Source organism: Microcebus murinus, chromosome 7, assembly GCF_040939455.1.
Source record: "Microcebus murinus isolate Inina chromosome 7, M.murinus_Inina_mat1.0, whole genome shotgun sequence".
Taxonomy (NCBI): Eukaryota; Metazoa; Chordata; class Mammalia; order Primates; family Cheirogaleidae; genus Microcebus; species Microcebus murinus.
Window position 1 is genome coordinate 51,977,456 of NC_134110.1, and position 21,943 is coordinate 51,999,398.

A 21,943-nucleotide genomic window follows, 5' to 3' on the forward strand; every position below is an offset into this window, starting at 1 on the left:
ATCTCCCATTGGTTCTTTAATGGTTCTTCTCTGTTAGAAGGTCCCTCTGTAGGTGAGCATCTACTTGCAGTTGTCAATCCTCTTCCAGAAAGCGCATGTGCAGGCTGTTTCTAGTCCTCCATCTTGGCCCATGCAAATATAGTTTATATTAGTCATGTTATTGGAAAAGCAAATGTTTGGTCCCCTTGAGTAAGCTGAAGAAAAACAACCAACCAAACAACCAGCCTTGTGAATCAATTTTTATGCAGGTATTCTCAAGTTTAAATGGTCTGTCATAAAAAAGAATTATTTTTATAATAAGAATAAAAGTTATATAACATGATTTGAGTATTATTACACTTAGAGTCTACTAAACTTGAAATCTTAAAAGCATCTTTGTGGACTATAACTTTCTTAACCTGATATTTGTAGGAACTAATATGTTTAATTGTCTTTGGGAAATGTACTGAATAAAATTTACGTAGAATTAATAATTTACAAAGAGTATAATAATTTCCTATTCTTTATAGATATAAATCCATGTTCCAAATTGTTCATTAGTAGCACATTTACATATCATTTATAAATATATTTTGCAGATTTATGATGGAAAAGATAAAACGACTCATCTACTAGGTGCTTTTACTGGTGCATCTATGAGAGGACTAACACTTAGTAGTACTTCAAATCAACTCTGGCTAGAATTTAATTCTGATTCTGAAGGGACAGATGAAGGCTTTCAACTTGTCTATACCAGTAAGTATTTTGGAAGAATAAAATGGTCAAATATTGATGCTGAACATCTATTAAATGATTACAATACACCAGATGAAGTAATATCCAACATTTTTATAATCAATGTGCAGTTTATAACTCCCTGCTATATATATAATTTTATTTCACCCTAACAACAACCCCATAAGTTACAGGTATCCTGTAAAACGTTATTGCCATTCTACAATTGAAACATCTAAGGTTCAAAGAGGTTAAGTAATCTATGACTTTGGGCTTTTTTATTTACATATTTTTTAAACAGTGGATTCTCTCCATCCAATATTTAAGAAATACAATTAAGATTTTTGTGAAATGGAAATTCAATGTTTGGGCTCCCATCTATAATTGCAAAAATGCACACAGTTCCTATGCAGTGATTATTGTTGGTCAGTCATTAATAATAACTGGATGGTTTCAGGTAATTTCACACTAAAGAGTAGCTAAGAGACCTATTTTATATACTAAAGCCAGATATTTTGACAAATAAATAGAAGTTTAAATAATGAGAACCGTAGTTATATGGGTTACATCAATTATTATATGAATTAAATGAATTTATTTTATCAGTTATCATAATATAAGGAACAGACTAATTACATCAATGAACAATAAACTGTATTCAAATGATGTATTTATTGAGTTTCTACTGTGTTTAAGATGCTGTATTAAGAAAGTAAAGTGCTTATAAAACAGGTGTTACTGGCTGTGTTTAGTAAATGTATAATAGATCAAATTGTTTCTTGGAAATTCAGAATACTCATTAATACTATATAGCAAAATAAATTCAGTAGCAATATTCAGAAATGTTTACTGCTGGAATATCTGAGAACATCTACTGATGCCTATAAATTTTCTCAAGAAGTCAGATGAATGGAAACTATTATATAAACTGAGAAGTTAAAAAAATTATAGATTCAAAAGTAATCACATAGGAACTTGAGGGGAATTTGAATCAAATTATCAATTGTGAAGACATTATATCTTCATGATATGAGAAATAGAAGACAGTAGAGTACAATGATTCATGATATGAGAACATCCTTGTCCATAAAACTTAGGAATTATCTATTTCAAGACTTCCTACTTGTGTTAAAATTGTTACATTGTTAATGATATATAAATTAACAAAATGAATGCTTAATACATATTTTTAAATCCTCAGAACTCTGTGTCCAATATGATTTCTTATGAAGTCCTATGAAAGACAAATCAAAGTCCAAGCAAATTGTATTTATAGGTATTACTATGTGACGGACTAAGAATAATGGTATTGAGTATTATTGCTCAAATATTATATAAGTAGTGTGATCTGCTCAGCAGAACAAACATTTTTTTTTAATGTTTCCCTCTTTTTCCATTTTCTAACAGGGCTGCCACTGATTTAAAAAGTCATATTACCATAAATGGCCCAATGTTTACAAAATAGCCCCTTTTTTTTCTGTATCATTTTGCATTTCTTCTTGTCTAAAATGTTTATGAGGAAACCTAGATTTTCTTTATACATAACATCTGTACAACTTGAAATTATTGATGCAAAGATGCTGAGCATTGTAGGACTTACATAAATTTAAAATGGTATGGGATGCTCAGGTGTCTGGAATGAGTAAAATCATTGACTTTATTTTCATTAGTGTGATATATAAGACATCAAAAAAGGGAAACTTTAAAAAACAAATATTTGAAGACATTCTTTCTTTCTTAATGACTCTAGTTGTTCATTATAGGATGTGTGTGTTTATGAAGATTAGAAGCTATAGAATTAGGAAAAGATTATAAAAGCAAGTTTTTTTCCAAAGGCCAAATGTGCATCTATCAATAGATGAAACTAAAATATTTCTGCTTCAGATCTAGAACTAAAATGTTTATAGCCTATTTTCAAGGTGTGTCTGGATGTCATAATCTCAGTAAATGATCCTACAATTTTGTGAACCAACAATTGTTTTCTAAGTTGTATTCTGTTGGTAGGGCTCTAGAAGTAGTAACACATATGTTACTAATTGTATTTGTTCATAAGTATTATTTCTGATGTTTATAGTTGCAACTCTTCTACATATCTAGGTTTCATATAGGAGGTAGTATTAAAGGTAGGGTTGGTGGTTCACAGAAAGAAATGGTGGGAAATATTTCAGGCAAAGAAAATAGGATGAGGAAAGACTCAGAAACTAGGAAGAACATGTTAAGCACAATCAAGGAAAATAATCCAATTTAAATTCATTCCACATGCCCAGATTCTTCTCAAAATTCTAGTCTCAGAACAAATTGGCTTTTTCCCCACCACCTTTATCTAATGACACCTGCCCTATCTAAAGATAGTCATACTCTATCCTGTTATCCATTTTATTGTCTGATTATTTTCAGTTTTTGGTAGATATAATTACATTAGCCTTAGATAAAATGAAGAAATATTTTAGAACAGGCTTTTAAAATATACTTTATTTCAACTGTCTTATCAGTCCATTTATCACATAATTGCTAAATATAGCAAATGGACTGGTGGAAACAGTAGATGAGATTTTGCTTTTGGCTTCAAGTAACAAAAAAATCCAACTTTGGCTTAAACAACAAGGATTTATTTCATTCATATAAGAAAAAGTAAAGAGAGATAAAGTAGGCAGGTCTTGACTCAACTACTTAACAAAGTCAATGAGTTGGCTACTGGCAGTCTGGGAATGTTCCAGGTAAAAAGAAAGGAGAAATGGGTAGTGTCAACCACATATACCTCTTTTAATAGGAATACAGAATCTTTCCAAGGAGCCACTATTAGACATCCCTCTGTCTCTCTTTGTCCAAAACTGGGCCATGTGGTTATGTCTTAATTTTCCATCAAGATAAGCTGTAAAATTAAGTACATGGCAGACTAAATCATTGGTTTAGCTTTAGACCATCATGATATAGTACCTGATATGGTTAGATTATATCTGGAAACAAAATCAGGATTTTGTTAGCAAGAAAGAAGATATCTTGAGAAGACAACTTGCCAACTTTTCTACAATATACAGCTGTTATAGATACTCCAAAAATAATGAGTTCAAAGATATTGCATTAATATATGCTTCCATTACTAATAGTGTCATAAAAGCCCAGAGACTCTTGGGTGCTTAGAAAGGAAAATCATTTGGCTCATCCATCACTAATAGTTTTGGCTTTACTGTACTAAGAATACCATGAGTTTCTCTCAATTTATTCCACCAATAAATAAAATTACCTTTATACCTAATATGGAAATCGTATACCGTACTTGAGGGGAGAAAATTTCTCATTCCTTTATTTTTCTAAAACAAATTAAATGTCTGTGGTCTTCATCTTTGGAATTGTCAAGAAAAAATCTCATTTAGTCTTTTTGGAGGGATATCCTCCTTTTCTCAAAGAATTTTCTCAGTCAGCTCTAGTTTGATTAGACAATTAAAGTATGGACAGTTATGCTGCTCGAATATAAAACATCTGTGAGATAAGCTTAATCAGACCTTGACTAACATAAGGGAATCTCATCACTTTTCCATTCCTCCAACCTCCCAGAATCCAACTGCCTCTTTGGGTCAAGCTATTCTTCCTTTATTCTTCTCTAAACAATGGCTGTCAGTTAATCTTACTCTTTAGAGATCTGAAACTGGCCCCTAATAAGAATCTAAACCATGTACATTTTCAAGTGCTTTACACAATGCAAATTAGTCATTACTTTCCCTTTGAAGAGGAACCCATATAAGGCATAGCTGTCTTTCCTAGAGAGTACAAGCCATTAAGGTGAGAGAAAATTACCATTTCCCTCTACAGTTGGGAGAATAGATCAGAAATTAAGATCATAATACAGTATCCTTCCTAAAACAACACTCATCTCTGGATAACACTATAACAGGAATTCAGCAAAACCCAATAGGATACTCTGACCAAACTCCCTTTGACCTCTCAACACACATATCAAAAATGCATTTCTAAATCTGGTATATTTTACTCTCTCTCTCTCTCTCTCTCTCTCTCTCTGTCTCTCTCAAAGCTAAGATGTAGAGACATTATTTCTATTTGGTCACCTGGCATAGCTTCCCTTTAGTTCTTTACTGGAACTTAGTAACTTTATTTATTATTGAAATTATTCATCTGGTCATAGGTTTAAATTTTATCTTTTCTCAGTGAAATGTTATATGCTATGAAGATAAAGAGAACACTGAATAAGACAAAGTTTCTGCTCATAAGCAAATACATTTTTAGTAGAGCAAGGGAGAATAAAAACATATGAGCAAAAGATAAGAGCATTACATTTAGAAATAATTTAAAACAGGGCGATGGAATAGGCAATGGAATAGGTAACACACAGTAGATGGGACTCCTGTAGCTAATTTGTTCAGAGACTCCATCTCAGAGGAGATGTCACCTTAGGTGATACCTGAATGATAAAGAAGGACAACCACATATGGATCTGGGGACTGAGGATTCTAGGAAGAAAGACTAGCAATTATAAAGGCCTAAAGGCAGCCTAAGCTTGAGTTGTATGGCTAGAGCTGAAGGAGCAAGTAGAGTGGGACAAAAGGAGAGATAAAGTTGGCAACGAGGCAGGGGCTATGTGGACTACAGTGTGGGGCTTGGATTTTATTTAAAAACCATGTAGAGACCTTTAACATTATCATAACATTAAGTATAAGAGTTAAAAATAATATTAGCTGATATTTATCTATCACCTATTAGGTATAAGCTATAAACCTATGAGAGAGGTACTCTTTTTATCCCCAGTGAGAAAAGGAAGAAATATGAAGCATGAAAAAGATACCTTATTTCCAAGATCACATAGCTAATGGGTGCACACATGGACATTAAACTGAAAGTCTCTGCCTCTGGAACTCATGTTTTTAACCACTATGCTATCCCATTTCCCAATCCAAGTTTTGGATATATTATATTTAAAATTCTATGGATTTAATATTTTTTAAGCTGTCCTTGTAAATGTAAAACGACTTTCTTTAATGTTAAGGAAATTCTCCACAAAGAAACTTTTGTCCTTTTATGCTTGAGAATTTGAATTTTTTTTTAATCTATCAAATTTACTATCAGGGAATGACTTAGTCCTAGTATCTCTCATGTTATTCACGAAGTCTCTTAACTATGTTTCTTAAAGATATGTTTCATTACAGATTCTTTTAGTTCATTTTTAGTTGCCCAACTTTCATTCTGTAAAAAGAAATTGAGTGATTTTAATAACCATCCATTACAGAGCAAAATTGCACCTTTTTAATGGATTACAGTGTTTTCTTATCAAAAGCTGACCTTGGTAAATATCCATGTTGCCCAGCTATTAGGCTGTACCTCTGGGCTCAGATGTTCTCTTCTTATCTCCTCTGCACATTTAATTTACTAGAAAACCCACTGGAAAAATGTCCATTACCCAAAGGGAAAACTTTAAATATATTTGGACCCTTCCAGTTTTGATGCTTAAAATAATTCAATAATCTACGCAAACCATGACTGTTTCAAATTTTATATTCAAATTAAAGATGAGCATTAGCTAATTTGTGATGCCTTTTCTTGTGTACTAGCCTTATAAATATACGATAAATTACCCCATTTATATTCTTTGATTTAGTTAACACTGTGTTGTTGGCAATGTTGACCATGAAAAATAATCAGATTACCTATTAACTCTAACTATGATCTTACTATATAATTTATTTAATGCAAATGTAAGTAGAAAATAACTAAATTACAAGGAAGCAACAAAACTACTTTATGTGGGTTCTATGTCCTATAAACTACTTAACAGATATATCTGGCATTTCCTTTATTCTTTAAATTTTGAAATTAACCAGGCAATTAAGGCAGTATTTATGAATGTTACATCGTATAGTGCAAGGTATTCTAACTAAAATACTGAAGAAAGATTTCTTAATTAAATTCTATGTATTTGTTATTTGCATAAACAATTTGAATATAATTTCTTCATATAGAACAACAGGTGTCATTATTAGTTTCATAGTCTTAGTATCACAGAAGCTTTGTAAATTTGAACTCATATATCTAGGGTATATACTAATTTGCACATTACATAAAATTAATGTCTGGCAGTTTCAATACCAATTTGTGAATATTAAAACTTTAAGATGTTTTGGAAAAATGTGGCCTAAAATATTTGGGTCTTTAAGATAGAAAATTTCCAAAACAAGGTATACAAGCAAAAATCTGTCAATAGTCAATAACATTCTTGCCCTTCTAAGCACTTCCTTGAAGTATAGAAACTAAAATCCTGATAACTACATTTTTCAAACTTTCTTGCCAACAAAGATCTCTGCTTAGATTCTTCCAATTAAAGGCAGTCCCATGGTAGCTGAAAGGTGAGACCAGTGAAGAAGACTTTATTTTCCACCAGCAGCTGCAGGCAGGAATGTGATGCTAGCAGGTGGTTGTATGTGGCAGCAGCATTCCTGAGTCCCTGGATTTCCTGATAGCCAACAGTGGTCTTCTAACTTTCACTCCCTTTGCATTTCAAAAATCATGAAAGCCTCTAATTTCTTGTGGTGAATCTTAGCTACTCACAACATATAAGTGGGTTCTGTTTTCCTGACCAAATCTTGGTCATTAATTATCAAACAAAAAACTCTCTATAGCAAAACACACTATAAACAAAAATGAGACATTTTAGGAGATATTTATAACAGCAAAACATACGCTCTATAGAAAAGAATCCTAGAAGTCAATAAGAAAAATAAATAGCCTGAAAGAAAAATATGGGCAAAAGACAATTTCACAGTAAGAGGAAACTTCAGCAGCCAATAAGCATAAGAAAAAATGCTTAACTTAGTAGAAATTAAGAAATGAAAAGTAAAACCAAAATAACATGCTGGTATACCCTTATAAAGTAGATAAAAATTAACAAGCTGTGCAACATCAAGTGCTGATGACAATTTGCATAAATTGAAACTCTTATATACTTTGGCAAATGTAAATTGATAAAGTCACCAAGGAGAGTAATTTGGCAATATCTTGTAAAATTCCATTATTGGATATCTAAAGTGTGCCAACTATACTTTTTGGCCAAATACCAAATGGCTGATACTTTGACTAAATATTTAGTCAAAGCTGAATACCACCACCCCATAATGAAGTACAAATTTATTATGTACAAGACACAAAGTAGCACATTTAATATCATTTTTAAAATTCTCAACAGATTAAAATTTAGGAAAGTATCAGTAATGAATGTTTTACTCAAAACTTTATACATAGGACTCAAAGTATTGGCAATTTAAAAAAATCCTTTACCTTAGCTCCTGAAAGCAATTGGAAATGCATAGCAACAATTTGCAGAAACTTTCTTGTTTAAATTCTTCTATGAACTCAAAACTGCAAGATATTGTCTTCTTAAAGAATTCTTCTAAAGTTGTAGCTTCAAAGTTTGATGTTTGATATAATTTAATTAGTGAGAAATACACATGTATTAATTTATTTTGATTAGTTTGATTAGTGAGAAAAAAGAAATACATAATTATTCTTCAACACTTTCTATTTTTCTTTATTCCCTTTATATTCATTTTTATGTCTAGATCAAGGAGGATTATCATAGCTGTTTTGTATGATCTTAGAGTATTTCTAGTTTATGGATTTTGAGGTGGCAAAATTGACATTCTGCTTTATATCCCTTTTCATTTACATATAAAGAATTCTATAAGACTTTTTCTTGCATGACCCATGGCCTAAATGGAATTTAATAACCATATAGTAAATATATTTCTTAAAAATTATTCTGTTTAATATTATGAATCAAATTCACCAAACAATACTATAAAGATTAAAAATATGATAGATTAATCTTTGTCTCTGGATTATTTTAATTTAATTTTATTTTATTTTTATTAATAATTTTATTAACATTTATGGTTTCAAAAAATGCATTTCTGTAATGTGTTTAGCTAACATATTTTCCTAATTTCTTTTTGAACAATATATTCCTTTTTTTATTTAGCAATTTGAAAGCTTTTATTTTTGGTATATGAAATTAACATATATTTTTTTAAATAGAAGATTAATGAAGAATAAACAAAAAGGAAAGAATTAGAGGAAGATAAAATTATAAAGATAGAAGTAGTTGTGGGGGTTAGGTAATCCAGGGCTTTTCTATCATGCTAAAAGTTTGATGCTTAGACAATAAGTGATGTGTAAGTGTTGAAACTTACATGGTATTCTGTTGTGATCAAATAAGAGTTTTAATTAAGATATTCTGGTGACAAAGCCATACCAATGAGGAGATAACTCAAATAACCCTTGGTCTAGGATGTTTTCACTAAGTATAGAGAAATGGCAACACACGGGTCATAGTTAGAAATATAAATGAACAAGGTTTGGTAAGTAGGATGAAGGAGTCACCAAATAAGATCAAGACCATGAGAAAATATATGAATTTATTTGAAGACATTTAGAATTCAAAACAATCCAAAAGTATTTAAGGGTAGACAATGATTACATTTTCAGTAGAAGAATCTGATGTTAGTTGATAGCTGAAACCCTAACATTGTGAAAAGAGAAGTAGTGTGTGGATGGTACCAATAACTTCAGGAATGTTATCTTTTAACTTGTGAATTAAGACAGAGAAGCCCCAAAATGGCACAGAGAACGTCAGAAATAGAACAAGATAAGTTTGGGATTATATATTTAAAAGCTAGGTAATTGTAAGTGAGGTTAACAGCCTCACATGCAGAAGAAACAGATAAGAAGATATGCTGAAAAATCTGGTTTATTTGTCAATAAAGAGGCCAAGAGTGAAGCTGAGGCCAGGCGCGGTGGCTCACACCTGTAATCCTAGCACTCTGTGAGGCCGAGGCGGGTGGGTTGCTCGAGGTCAGGAGTTCAAAACCGGCCTGCGCAAGAGAGACCCCTGTCTCTACTATAAATAGAAAGAAATTAATTGGCCAACTAATATATACATAAAAACTTAGCCGGGCATGGTGGCGCATGCTTGAGCCCAGGAGTTTGAAGTTGCTGTGAGCTAGGCTGATGCCATGGTACCACTCACTGTAGCCTAGGCAACAAAGCAAGACTCTATCTCAAAAAAAAAAAAAAAGAGTGAAGCTGATTCAGTGAAGCCATTGAGTGTAGAAACATAATTACAGTAGTTTAGAGGCTGGTGAGAAGTGGGAAAATAGACTTTGAAGTGCTGTGAATACAAGACCAGGTCTATCCTGTTTTTCTTAGTATCCCCAGGTATTGCACAGAACTGCCCACACAAGGAAGGTTTTCAGTAATTGAGTGTTGACAGATAAGCAGAGATTGACTGATTCATCACTATTCTTAGCAGAAATGGAGCTGAAAGGGAAAGAAAAGAAATTGAGCAATAGCTAGAGGGGATTGTAATAATCAGAATTTTTTTTTTTTTGTATTTCTGTATGGAAATTGAAAAGCAGTTTCTAGTATTAGAAATAAAGATTGGGAAATATAAGACACCACTGGAGAGCTAAATTGCCAAATTTGGTGTAAGAGATGAGAGTGTCTAAGATTAAGAGTAAAGGCGTGTCAGTCTTATCCCCTGAGCCTGGGGGGCGGGGGGAGGAATTATGGCTGTGATACAGATAAGTTGGAAACTTCCCATTATATTCTGTTAGAATATAATGTAGATTTTACTTCTCTTAATATATAAGACATGACAATTTTCTAAGGATGAAAAGGAGAGTATTAGCCAAAGAAGAAAATTTGTCAGAAAGACTTATAGATAACAGGCAAGAAAAACAATATCACCCAATCACAAAACTGAGTAATTTTCAAGAACTAGATATACCAGAAAAGATTAATTGTATATAATTCTAAGATTAGGTATTTTGGGTAAAAGAGTGATGAAAACAAGTGTGCAAACTAATTATGCAGTTGGATGATCATTTGCTATGATGCTCCAGTAGGGAAATAAAGTCAGGTGAAGAAGGCCTTTGGCCTTGTGAGAGGGAAAAAAAATCAATAAATTTGAAATTTTTCAGGAGGTTAAAGAGCAAGTGTTAATAAGAACTGAAAATATGAAAGGGAAGGGATATATCAACATATCTTTATTAACCATTAAATATTCTAGAATTTGGCTGGGTGCTGTGTTCACACCTGTAATCCCAACACTTTTGGAGACCAAGGCGGGAGGATTGTTTGAGGCTGGGAGTTCAAGACCAGCCTGGACAACAAAGCAATAACCCCATCTCTATAAAGACTAAATTAGTTGGGCATGGTGGCAGTGTCTGTAGCTAACTCCAAGGCTACAATGACACTCTACGTAAAAGACACCTGCACTCGAATGTTTATAGCAGCACAATTCATAATTGCAAGACTGTGGAAACAGCCCAAGTGCCCATCAATCAAAGAATGGATTAATAAAATGTGGTATATGTATACCATGGAGTACTATTCAGCTATAAGAAACAATGGTGATATAGCACATCTTATATTTTCCTGGTTAGAGCTGGAACCCATACTACTAAGTGAAGTATCCCAAGAATGGAAAAACAAGCACCACATATACTCCCCAGCAAACTGGTATTAACTGAGCAGCACCTAAGTGGACACATAGGTACTACAGTAATAGGGTATTGGGCAGGTGGGGGGGAGGGGGGCGGGTATATACATACATAATGAGTGAGATGTGCACCATCTGGGAAATGGTCATGCTGGGAACTCAGACTTGAAAGAAATGTAAAAAAATAAAAATAAAAATAAATAAATAAATAAATAAATAAATAAATAAAATGGGAAGATTGCTTGAGCCCAGGAGTTTGAGGTTACAGTGAAGCTATAATCACATCACTACTCCAGCCTGAGCCACAGAGTGAGATCCTATCACTTAAAAGAACAAAACAGAAAAACTCTAGAATTTAACTGAATTTCAAAAATAAGTGAATAAATAAAGCATGCAAGAGCCCTTTTCTTTTAAGTTACATCAAAGATAGTTACATCAATTCAGAATATCACCCATTCACAAAACTGAGTAATTTCAAGAACTAGATATACCAGAAATGTATATTTTCAGGTGTAATTCTTATTGCTAAACTTGTGCCTTATTTGTGTTATTGTAGTGTTTTGCTGGCAAGATAAGACATCACTCTATGAGAACATGTAGTTGTTTATAAACAAATTAAGAATTATGTCGAGGTCAGAATTTAACTACTTTTAGTAAACAAAAACAAAAATTACATAACAGGTTAGCAGATTTAGATTGACTCTTGAGGACAAAATGAACTTTGGATCTTTACATGGTACCTGCTCTATAGAAACACTGTGCATGTGCAGAAGGAGAAATAAAAGTATAGCCTTTTTGCAGCAGTGAAAAAATGGAAACAATAAAAATGCTTATTAGCTGGAGAAGAAGTAAATCAGTTTTGAAATATTTCACCAATGGAATATCAAAGAATAGTTAAAATGAATAAATTCTGTGTGTATGTGCGTATGTGCATAAATATAAAGGTAAAAATAGTACCTACAATACTGGGCAATAAGTAAATCCTCGGAAGAATCTTTTAAATGATTTCATTATTTATAAAATGTACAAATACTTGCAAAACATACAATATATTGCTCATAGACATATAGATATGTGGTAAAAATATATTTGTGAGATTAATATATTGTCACAATGTTTGCTAGCTCTAAGTAAACAAAAACTAGAAGGAGATTAGAGAAGATACAAAGGAGTTTCAACTTGTTTTGCAATATATCTTAATAATATTCATGTGAATATGAATTACTCTGAATTAATATTAATCTGAAGCAACTATGATACAAACTTGGAATCCGATAGAGCTAAAGGGTGAATTTGTTGTTATCTTTTGTATCCTTCTGTGGATTTTAAATAATAGCCTAAAAATAAATTAGAAATCTTTAGATAAATATACTACATGGTGGCAGGAAATGAATTAGATCTCAGTTTAAGGTATTCAGAGAGTCAAAAGGATTTAGGTAATGGGATTTTCAGTTCATTTTGTGCTTGAAACTTATTTCATCAGAGTATCAAATTTCACAAGAAATGGAGAATATTTGTAGTATAAGTGATTTTTCATACACGTCTTTAATTTTCAGTTTCAAATATTTGAGTTTTTCAGTAAAAAGACTGGCAGCTGAATGTTTCCATGAAGATAAAACATTTCTGAATATTTATGAATAAGCAACAATAAGTCTACCAAACTGGACTAAATTATATTGTGCTTTGTAGGTTATATACTATTATTCATGTGCATTCTTATTTATAATGCAAAATATTTTAAATTATCTTAATTTACAAGTAATACCTCCATTTTGCCTCATCACTAGCAATTAACAACCACATTTATAGAACATCCAAATTAAGGAAGTATGAATTTGATAATAAATCTTAGATAGAGAGCTTGGTTTAGACTTTTATTTTGGGAAATGATATAAGGTAAAACTCAAAATTTGTTGCATCTTGAATGATAAATTGAATATTAAGTCTGGTAGAAGGAATGCAAACTGGTAATCTTTGAGAAGGGACACTTTACGTGTAGTATTAAGTATACAGATTCATGCAAAGTAATATATCCTGAAATTTTATAGTTACTACTTCTATGTTTTGTCTGGTTGAAAGATTGACTTGCTTGATCATCTATTCTTTATATTTCATTATATATATCAAGATTTGAATTGACTACTAGTCTCTGTATGGTTCTGTTTCAAGGCTGTCTATGTTTACCTTATTTTAATAGGCGTTCACCCAAATAGGGTTGTCATAAACTGATATCCATACAGGAAATTCTTGAAGCTTCCTTTTTCTTTTTTTTAACTTGTTTCTCACATTTCAGTTTCTTATTTGTATTATTCTAGCTTATTTTTCAGTTGTGCCCTGGAGATAATTGCCTCTAAGAATCCACATTCGTTCATGAGCATTATTGAACATCGGCTATGTGCCAGGATTTGTGCTGGATAGGCACAGTGGGAAAGAGGGATAAAAAACAAAGTAATTTCAGTCAAAATAATTCTGTGGTTTAACAGAGGAGGGGGTGATTAAGACTCCCTAGAAGAGACGAGGAAGGTCTTCTTATGTTCTCTGAGAGCTAACGTTTCTCTCAACACACAGAAATTATAGGATAAACTTAGTACTTGGAGCTATATAAGTTCTTGTAATTTTATGTATGTTGTGACATTCTAGGAAGTTAATGGTGTAAATTAGTGATTTGATACTAGTTTATATGTTTTTGATACCGGTATATGTTTTTTGCTTCCTAGTTCAAATCTAGATTAATTTGGTCAAGGATCTATGTCTATAAAAGAGACTCAAACCTCTTTTTGATAGTCATATAATTTTTTAAGATACAAGTAAAGATTTTCTTTTTCTCTAACATTTTTGTCTTGAAATAACTGATTTCACTCATTCATGAGGCTCTCTAGAATATTCTTTATAGACTTTTATTCTCAGAAACTATAACTGATATAATTTTGTGCCAAATTATATCTGGTGTATTCATTATATCATTTATCCTACATTTTTATATTTTGTAAAACATTAAAGACAGAAGAACTATGTAACTAGGAAGCTTCGATTTTGATTTATCATATTTGGTTTAACTAATGAACTGTCTTTTTCTAGTTCCTTCAGGATCTTAACACTGCCCTGTACTGTGACTATTGTTTTTTTAAATATTCATCTCTATTAATTTTGCTCTGATATGCATACAAGGTATTCTGGGTCTAGACAGATTAGTTATTATTAACTAATGCAATATTAATGATGATGATGATAATGATGACATCTGTGTCATTCCTCCTTTGACCCAGTCCTTACCCCTGTAGCAGCATGGTGAAAACTTGATGGAAAGATCGTCTACACATAGCCAAGGGAAAAAAAAAAGGGCTTGCTCTGCTTAAGCAGCTTTCTCCCTTTCTTCTCCTGAACGAAGGGAGAAAAAACTGTGCTCTTTTGAGACGAGATGGAAAGCAACATGGGTTCTCGCTCTAATCTTTTGGAATGTAAATATATCTCTCCAAGGGCCATATTAGCCTCCTGTGTCTCCAGCTTTTATAACCTAGAGATGTCTGTAAATTTCTGGGCTTCATCCTCTCTTGAAATGTAAACATAAACTTCTTTCACAGTTAGGTAAATCTCTCTGGAGTTCTCTCACTACTCAAGACAGTTGTAAATTAACTTCCCAAGGGTGGCTCTTAGCTCAGGGTCTTAATTTACAGCAAATTCATGCAGAAAGCTCCAACTCTGCAGAAATAAAAAATATTTTCTCTACACCTAAGAATGACAACATGTAGGAAGCTTCTATTTTTTTTTCCTATGAGAATTTTTGGGAACTGTACTTTTTCTGAAGCAAGTAGAGAATAAAAACTCAGAGTTCATTAAACTGATTACTATGCTATATTACCTCTTGATAAAGCATATTTTAAATATGAGACTGTTCACTTTCTTCTAAGGCTATACATGTAAAGCAATCTAAAGTTATATTTGCACTGGGCATATTTGTTACTTGGGTAGTTAGGATTTTACACATTTTATCTGAATTTTAAAATTTTGATATCATCCTAGTAGCTACATTGGTCCTTAAAAAAAAAAAGTTCTCTTCTCACAACCCTTCTGACTCCAAATGTGTATGTTTCCTCCTTACATCACCCAATTTTCCAAGTCTCTGGTGTAGGGGTGGAAAGATGTGATACCTTTCTTCACCCATAATAGGGGTCATGCCGACACTCTTATAACAAAAGACAGGCTAACAAGAGAAAAGCATAACCAATTTATTTGATCAAAGTTTTACATGGCACAGGAGACTTTAGAAATGATGCCTCAAAGACCCAGTGAAAACTGATTTTGTGCTTAGGTTCAGTGAAGAATGAACAGCCATGTAGAAATGTAATTGGACAAACAGAGTTGGCTCTAATGATAATAAACTGAGGGAAGTCACCCAGCAAGGCTGTTCAGATTCATCTTGACCTCTTTGTGCAGCATTCCTTCTTTTAGGTTATGGGGAAGGACCCCTATAGAACGAGAGTCTACAAGGGAGAAGGGAGAAAGTGATTTTGTTTTTTTAGGTTTTATGGCTTGCTTTGAGGGAGAAGGTTTTTAGTTTCTAAGACCCATCTTGGGGAAGAGGAATTCCAGTTTCTATGACTTACTTTGAGGGAGAATGAGGGGTAAGGGAGGGGCAGGAGAAAATTAGAGAGACCTTGCTTCTGAGGCCTCCTAATCTCCTTTAATTCAAAGTATTCAAGATGCCACAGTGCCATACTTTGGGGTATTGTATTCTGAGCCCCAGCACTGGACACCAACTTAATGTCCAATGATTCAATTCAATTCTAACACTACCTGGAATTAGTGCAGGCCCCACAGGTTAAGGATTCAGTTCCACAAAACTACCCCCACTTCAGACACCAATTGCAAGTCTGGACCTCTTTTACTTTTGACTGATCAGCTATAAATTGGGGATTGCCACAATCCCCTTTTTGGGTTTAATAATTTTCAAGAATGCTCACAAAACTCAGGGAAGCATACTAGTTTATTATAAAGGGTACAAATGAAAAGCCAAATGAAGAGGTACATAGATGAGGTCTAGAAGGGTCCCAAGTGCAGTAGCTTCATGGATTTGGGGTACATCACCCTACTATCACGAGGATGTATTCACCAACCTGAAAGCTCTCAGACCCTCTCAGCCTATGGGTGTTATGTCTAATCACATGGTTAGTTCCTCTGGAAACCAGCCCTCATTCTCCAAGAATTACCTCATTAACAGAAACTCAGGTATGGTTGAAAGTGGCTTATTATGAATAACAAAGATTCTCCTCTTAACCCTAGCACTCAGGAAATTCCAAGTTTTAGGTGCTGTGTTCCAGGAACCAGTGACAAAGACCAAATATGTATTTCTTATTATGTCACAATATCTGTCAGAATCTATTATTAACTCTAAATCATTTGAAGTAGGCAAGAAGCTTAAAACTACAAGCCATGATATTGTAAGAGATCAGGGAGTATCACTGATAAATTTGAAAAATACAGCAAATTCTAATTTTGAAGAAAAAAAAGAGCTCTTTGTGGTTATTTTGTACTATCAAAATTAAATAAGATAAGAGTGATATAACTAGGGAAAAGTATGTAATCCTATTCAAAATAATAAAGGAACAGGACAATTCATATAGTTTTAAAGCCTCCTGCTCAATTCTGCCTTTAATCAATTTACATTTTTCTCCAGGTTTTGAACTTTCACATTGTGAAGATCCTGGCATTCCACAGTTTGGATACAAGATCAGTGACCAAGGCCACTTTGCTGGTAGCACTATCATTTACGGATGCAATCCAGGCTACACTCTCCATGGAAGTAGCCTTCTCAAGTGCATGACAGGGGAAAGAAGGGCCTGGGACTATCCTCTGCCTTCCTGTATTGGTAGGATACTCTTTTAGATTTTCATTAATTATTTATATGCAGATGTTATCAAAATATACTCTCTATTTTCAAGTGATTCTTTCTGTCCACATAAAACTTATACGTTATATCAAGAAGTTAATGTGCTCATAGCTTAAATTTATCAAATGAAAATGATTTAAAGTGCAAGAGTTCATTTCATGATCTTATCAATGTGTACATTTTTGAGGGGAAAACATGGTCTGTATGAAATCATTTTATTTCTGCTATCTTGTTATAAAATTTAACTTTGTACAAAAATGTAAGACTTTTAATCATGCACATTTATTGAATTATATTGCCCAGATTTGTTTTAATTCACAAAATTATTGCCCATTGTAGAATCAAAGTGAATTTTTTTAAAAAAGGTAACCTATTATCAATGACTTCAAAGATGTTCCTTATGTATATACTTTTTTTAAAAAATCTAAGAAAATGTGTTTGTTTTTCTTATGTGTGTACAGCATAGTAATTTCAAGGTGAAACAATATGAGATATATTGCTACATAAAGCTAGCAGGTGGAGGTGGAAGAGTAGTTAGACAACTATAGACCAGGGTTGATAGAGTCCTCTTTTTTTTTTTTCTTTTCTGCTCGAAAGGTCAAGTAGGTGCTAGGTTGGAATACTAGGATAACAAAAGAAAACAACTTTTAATAAAATACTAACTCTCCCCTAGGAAACGAACACAAAGTACTTCTTTAGCCATTCTTTTTCTTGATGACATTTATGAGTGCAGAAATCCATTCTGTATTAGGTCCATATGGATAATATTGGCTTGAACCTTTTTTTAAACAACATTATTGAGGTATAACTGATATATAAAAAATAATATTTACAATTTGGTAAGTTTAGAGACCTAAACATTTTGAGACATGTGGAAAATTTCTATCATTGTTATTATTTTATATGGTCTACATAGGCATCATCACAAAACTTGCTAGAATACAAATAGAAAAAAATGAAATTTTAATCATTATAGGCATTGCAACTAATTACACAGTGTTTGGGGTGCCATGAGACCTCTGTTGGTTTATTACAATATTGATTCATGCAGAAAACAAACAGGTTTTTATCTAACCAAATGCAATCATAGTTCTTTCTTTTCAGATGGCATCTGAATTTTGGATAGATCATAAGGGTAATACCTAAAATAATAATCAAACTATATTGCCAAAGGCTTCAGATTCTGGAATACGATCAACAATCAGCCCATTGGCATTGATTGTGAGAAAAATGCACCACTGATTAATTTTCTCTGATGTTGTATTCTTTGATGTGATCATGAAATATGTTCAGAAAAGCATTAAGGGCTATAATTGCACAAAGCTATAAACTTGTAAATATTGACTTGACACACTGGCTTTAAGATTAAAATAAAAAACAAATACATTAAAAGCATATATTTTCTATGTGTGCTGAACCCAGCTGAAGACATTCTCTATTTTCTGAAAAGATTTTATACAAATGGAAGAAACATTTAGTCTGTGATCAGAAGAAGATTTTAATTATGTTTGCAATAAATCAATGTATTTTATTTTTATAAATATCCCAAATCAAAACTTAGTGACTTGATACTACACAAGATTTCATGGGAAGGGCAAATTATTTTTTTAATGATGGATGATTAAATTTAACAGCTGTAAACAGTTGGACACATGGTGAGTAATGCTGATAATTTCCATGATAACAGAAGATGAAATTCTATTTTAGATGGTATTCTCTACTGGCAACAAGTAATAGGTTTACCACCTGGCCTAAGATTATAATTTTCTGTGCTCATTAGCTTTGTATATGTATATGGCTATATTTGCTTCTGTCAAATAAGAAAGCTTTTCTCAATAATTTAGATTATTTCTAGTTAATTATGTTTCTGAAGCTTATATAGTGATCAAACGAAAATTAATTTTTGAAACACCATAGATGGAAGGATTTAACCTATATCCCATCTTTAAACACAATATCTCATTTTCATCCTGCAAACATACGTCTTCTATCAGAATATGAGCTCCAATATCACAGCATATAGCACTGGCTTATTTGAGGTCAAAATACTAAGTAATATTTACAGCAAAGAAATATAGGGGGAAAGGAGCTACATTTAAATTCAAGATGCAATATAGTACATAAAACTCCAATTAACTAAAAATTAATCTGGAACAATAAAGTATGAACTCTGTTCTCAAAATATATGTATGCCAATAATAGTGATAAATTATAAATGATGGAAAATGAATTAATATAGTTATATAGTTGTAGGTTGTCCAACAAGATATTTGTTAAAAAAATGCAAAATCATAATAAGTGATGGTGACATCTTAAATACTAATATTTTTATTACTTCTAAACTTCTAGGTTTTTATTATATATTAGATGAAATTAAGGTTGTTATACAAAATAATACACCCTTAGTCCTCTATGGGTGTATCAGTCAAGGTTCTCCAGGGAAATAGAAACAATAAAATATCTCTATCTATCTCTATCCACTTCTATATCTACCTAAAGATATTTATTTATTTAAAGGAATTGGTTCATGCAATTGTGGGGGCTGGTAAGTCCAAAATTCGTATGTCAGGTCAACAGATTAGAAACTGAAGCAGGAGTTAATGCTGTAGTTTTGAGGAAGAATTTCTTTTTTTCCTAGAATTAGATTTTGCTCGTAAGGTCTTCCACCTGATTAGCGGAGTCCTACTCACATTTTTAGGGTAATCTTCTTTACTTAAAGTTAATATTCTTTATTTAAATCACACTTAGGTTGCTATTTGATCAACATATGGGATACCATCACTTAACCATATTGACACATAAAACTAATCATCACAGTGTGGTACAATGTAATATCTAAAATCTTTGAAACAAATTTACATATTTGCAGCCTATAAATTCTATCCATTGCCTTGCCTGATAACGAGAATTGTCACAAAAGACTCAAATGTACAATGCATTAGACATGTTTTCCTTGTTTCTAGGGTTTAGAGACGCAGCAATAATACTAATCAAACTACTTAGTTTCTCTCTTCTCCAGTACAGAGAGTTCTTTCTAGATTGTCTGCTTACGGAAGACTCTAGACATCCCAACAGTACTAAATATTATTGAAATGGAGAGGGAATTCCCCCAAATAAAATTTTAATTATATTGTATGACAATACTTACATTTTTAATTCAATAAATTTTATAAAAATTAGAGACCACATTAAATCAAAAACAAACTAGATTTAACTGAAGTAAGAACTCTAATAAAAAATGTCACTTTGACTTTTGGGAGATTAAAAGGGAAAGAGTAGAATGATTTAAAGGGGAATAAAAGGACAATGAAATTTAGAAGGCCTGAGGGACTGCAGTAAAGATTAGTTTTCCTCAGAGGTCGGGTAGCTAGATGATGAATTATTCAGCCTGCGATTCCCTAGCAGTGAACAACTTGCCATCTGTTTTCCTTTTAAAATTATCATTATTTAACAACATATCTTAAAATGTTTGGAAGCCTATCTCAGATGTTTTGAGTGTGTCCTTTTTTAATTCCCTAATTAGGTTTTTTTTTTTATTATCTTTTATGTGATCTAACTTGAGACTCTACTATAGTCATATAATATATGCTTCTTTCAATAAATACTTAATCCAAAAATGTTTATATAAGTGTATACTTTCAAGGAGAATAATATCAATCTTTTTCTCCTTGATGTGAAAAAGATATACTCTTAGAAAAGTTGTAAGTTGTTTTGAAAGATTGACATTAAATTTTGACTTATATTTTTATCACTTTTTATTAGCTGAATGTGGAGGTCGTTTTAAAGGAGAATCATCAGGAAGAATCTTATCTCCTGGTTATCCTTTTCCCTATGACAACAATCTGCGTTGCATGTGGATGATTGAGGTAGATCCAGGAAACATTGTCAGGTAAATGGATTTCATGTTTTCAAAATTACTAGAAAACCTGAATTACCTGATCAGCCCCTATATGAAATCAATATCAAGATTTTTCCTTAGTTTTAATGTTGGCAAGGGAAAATTTGGGTTTTATGTGCTTAAAATATGAAAAAAAAAGTTATTTATTAGCAGGATTTATTGATTTGTGGGCAGCAGTAACCTCTATAATCCCTTAGAAGGAAGCTTTTTATAGTTATAGGAGGGCACAGAGATTGAGAATTTTTCCTGTTTCTTGTGAACATTGTTCCTTCAATTCTTGATGATTCAAGATGCTGAATCTATCAGAAATGCACAAGAAAAAATAATAGAATGGGACTATTAAATATCATTTTCTGTCTTACTTCACCTTAAGCACATTTCTGAAGCATCTGCTCTCTGCCCCTCTAATTGTGTTAGATTCTCCTTTACTGCAGAGTTTAGTTAGGTGACTCACAGTTTTTCACATTGTTGCCCCTTACCTGAATACAAAATGATCATTTCCTAAATCAATATCAATCTTGTTTCTAAGATCTGTCACATGCTCTCAGTCCAAGTTTTACTATTATAGCTTTGTCTGGGATCCTCTTTGACGTATAAGCTAGTTTGTGTGTTATCACTCACAAACAATAACTTAAAATTTAAGAATTGCTATTTTATATAAATCGGATTTCAGTCTTCTAGGTGGTGTACTCTTATGCATTGATGGATGCAGTATGAGCTGGTACATCACTTTTGCAAGACAATGTGCAGAAGTCAAAATAGGCTGCGCTAAATCCATCTCCAGCTTATTTTTTTCTTTAGTTTAAATCATGCATTGTTTTTTTAAATATTAGAATTATTGAACTTAAAAATATTAAATTTTACAAGATTCTGGTATTTTTTAAAAATTAAAGAATCATATTTGATATTAAATTGCAACCCAATTTTAAAGCTCTGATAATTC

At 32.3% G+C, this 21,943-nt stretch overlaps 1 protein-coding gene across 5 annotated transcripts in view; it reads left to right on the plus strand.

The window, feature by feature from the left end:
• CSMD3 (CUB and Sushi multiple domains 3) overlaps positions 1-21,943 on the plus strand; it is a 1,101,621-nt gene that overhangs the window by 801,228 nt on the left and 278,450 nt on the right. For all 5 annotated transcript variants that reach the window (XM_076005068.1, XM_012781857.3, XM_076005066.1 and 2 more), the window contains 3 exons: positions 579-735; positions 16,890-17,081; positions 20,865-20,991. In XM_076005068.1, coding sequence (XP_075861183.1) covers positions 579-735; positions 16,890-17,081; positions 20,865-20,991 — 476 coding nt within the window. The remainder of the gene's footprint in view (positions 1-578; positions 736-16,889; positions 17,082-20,864; positions 20,992-21,943) is intronic.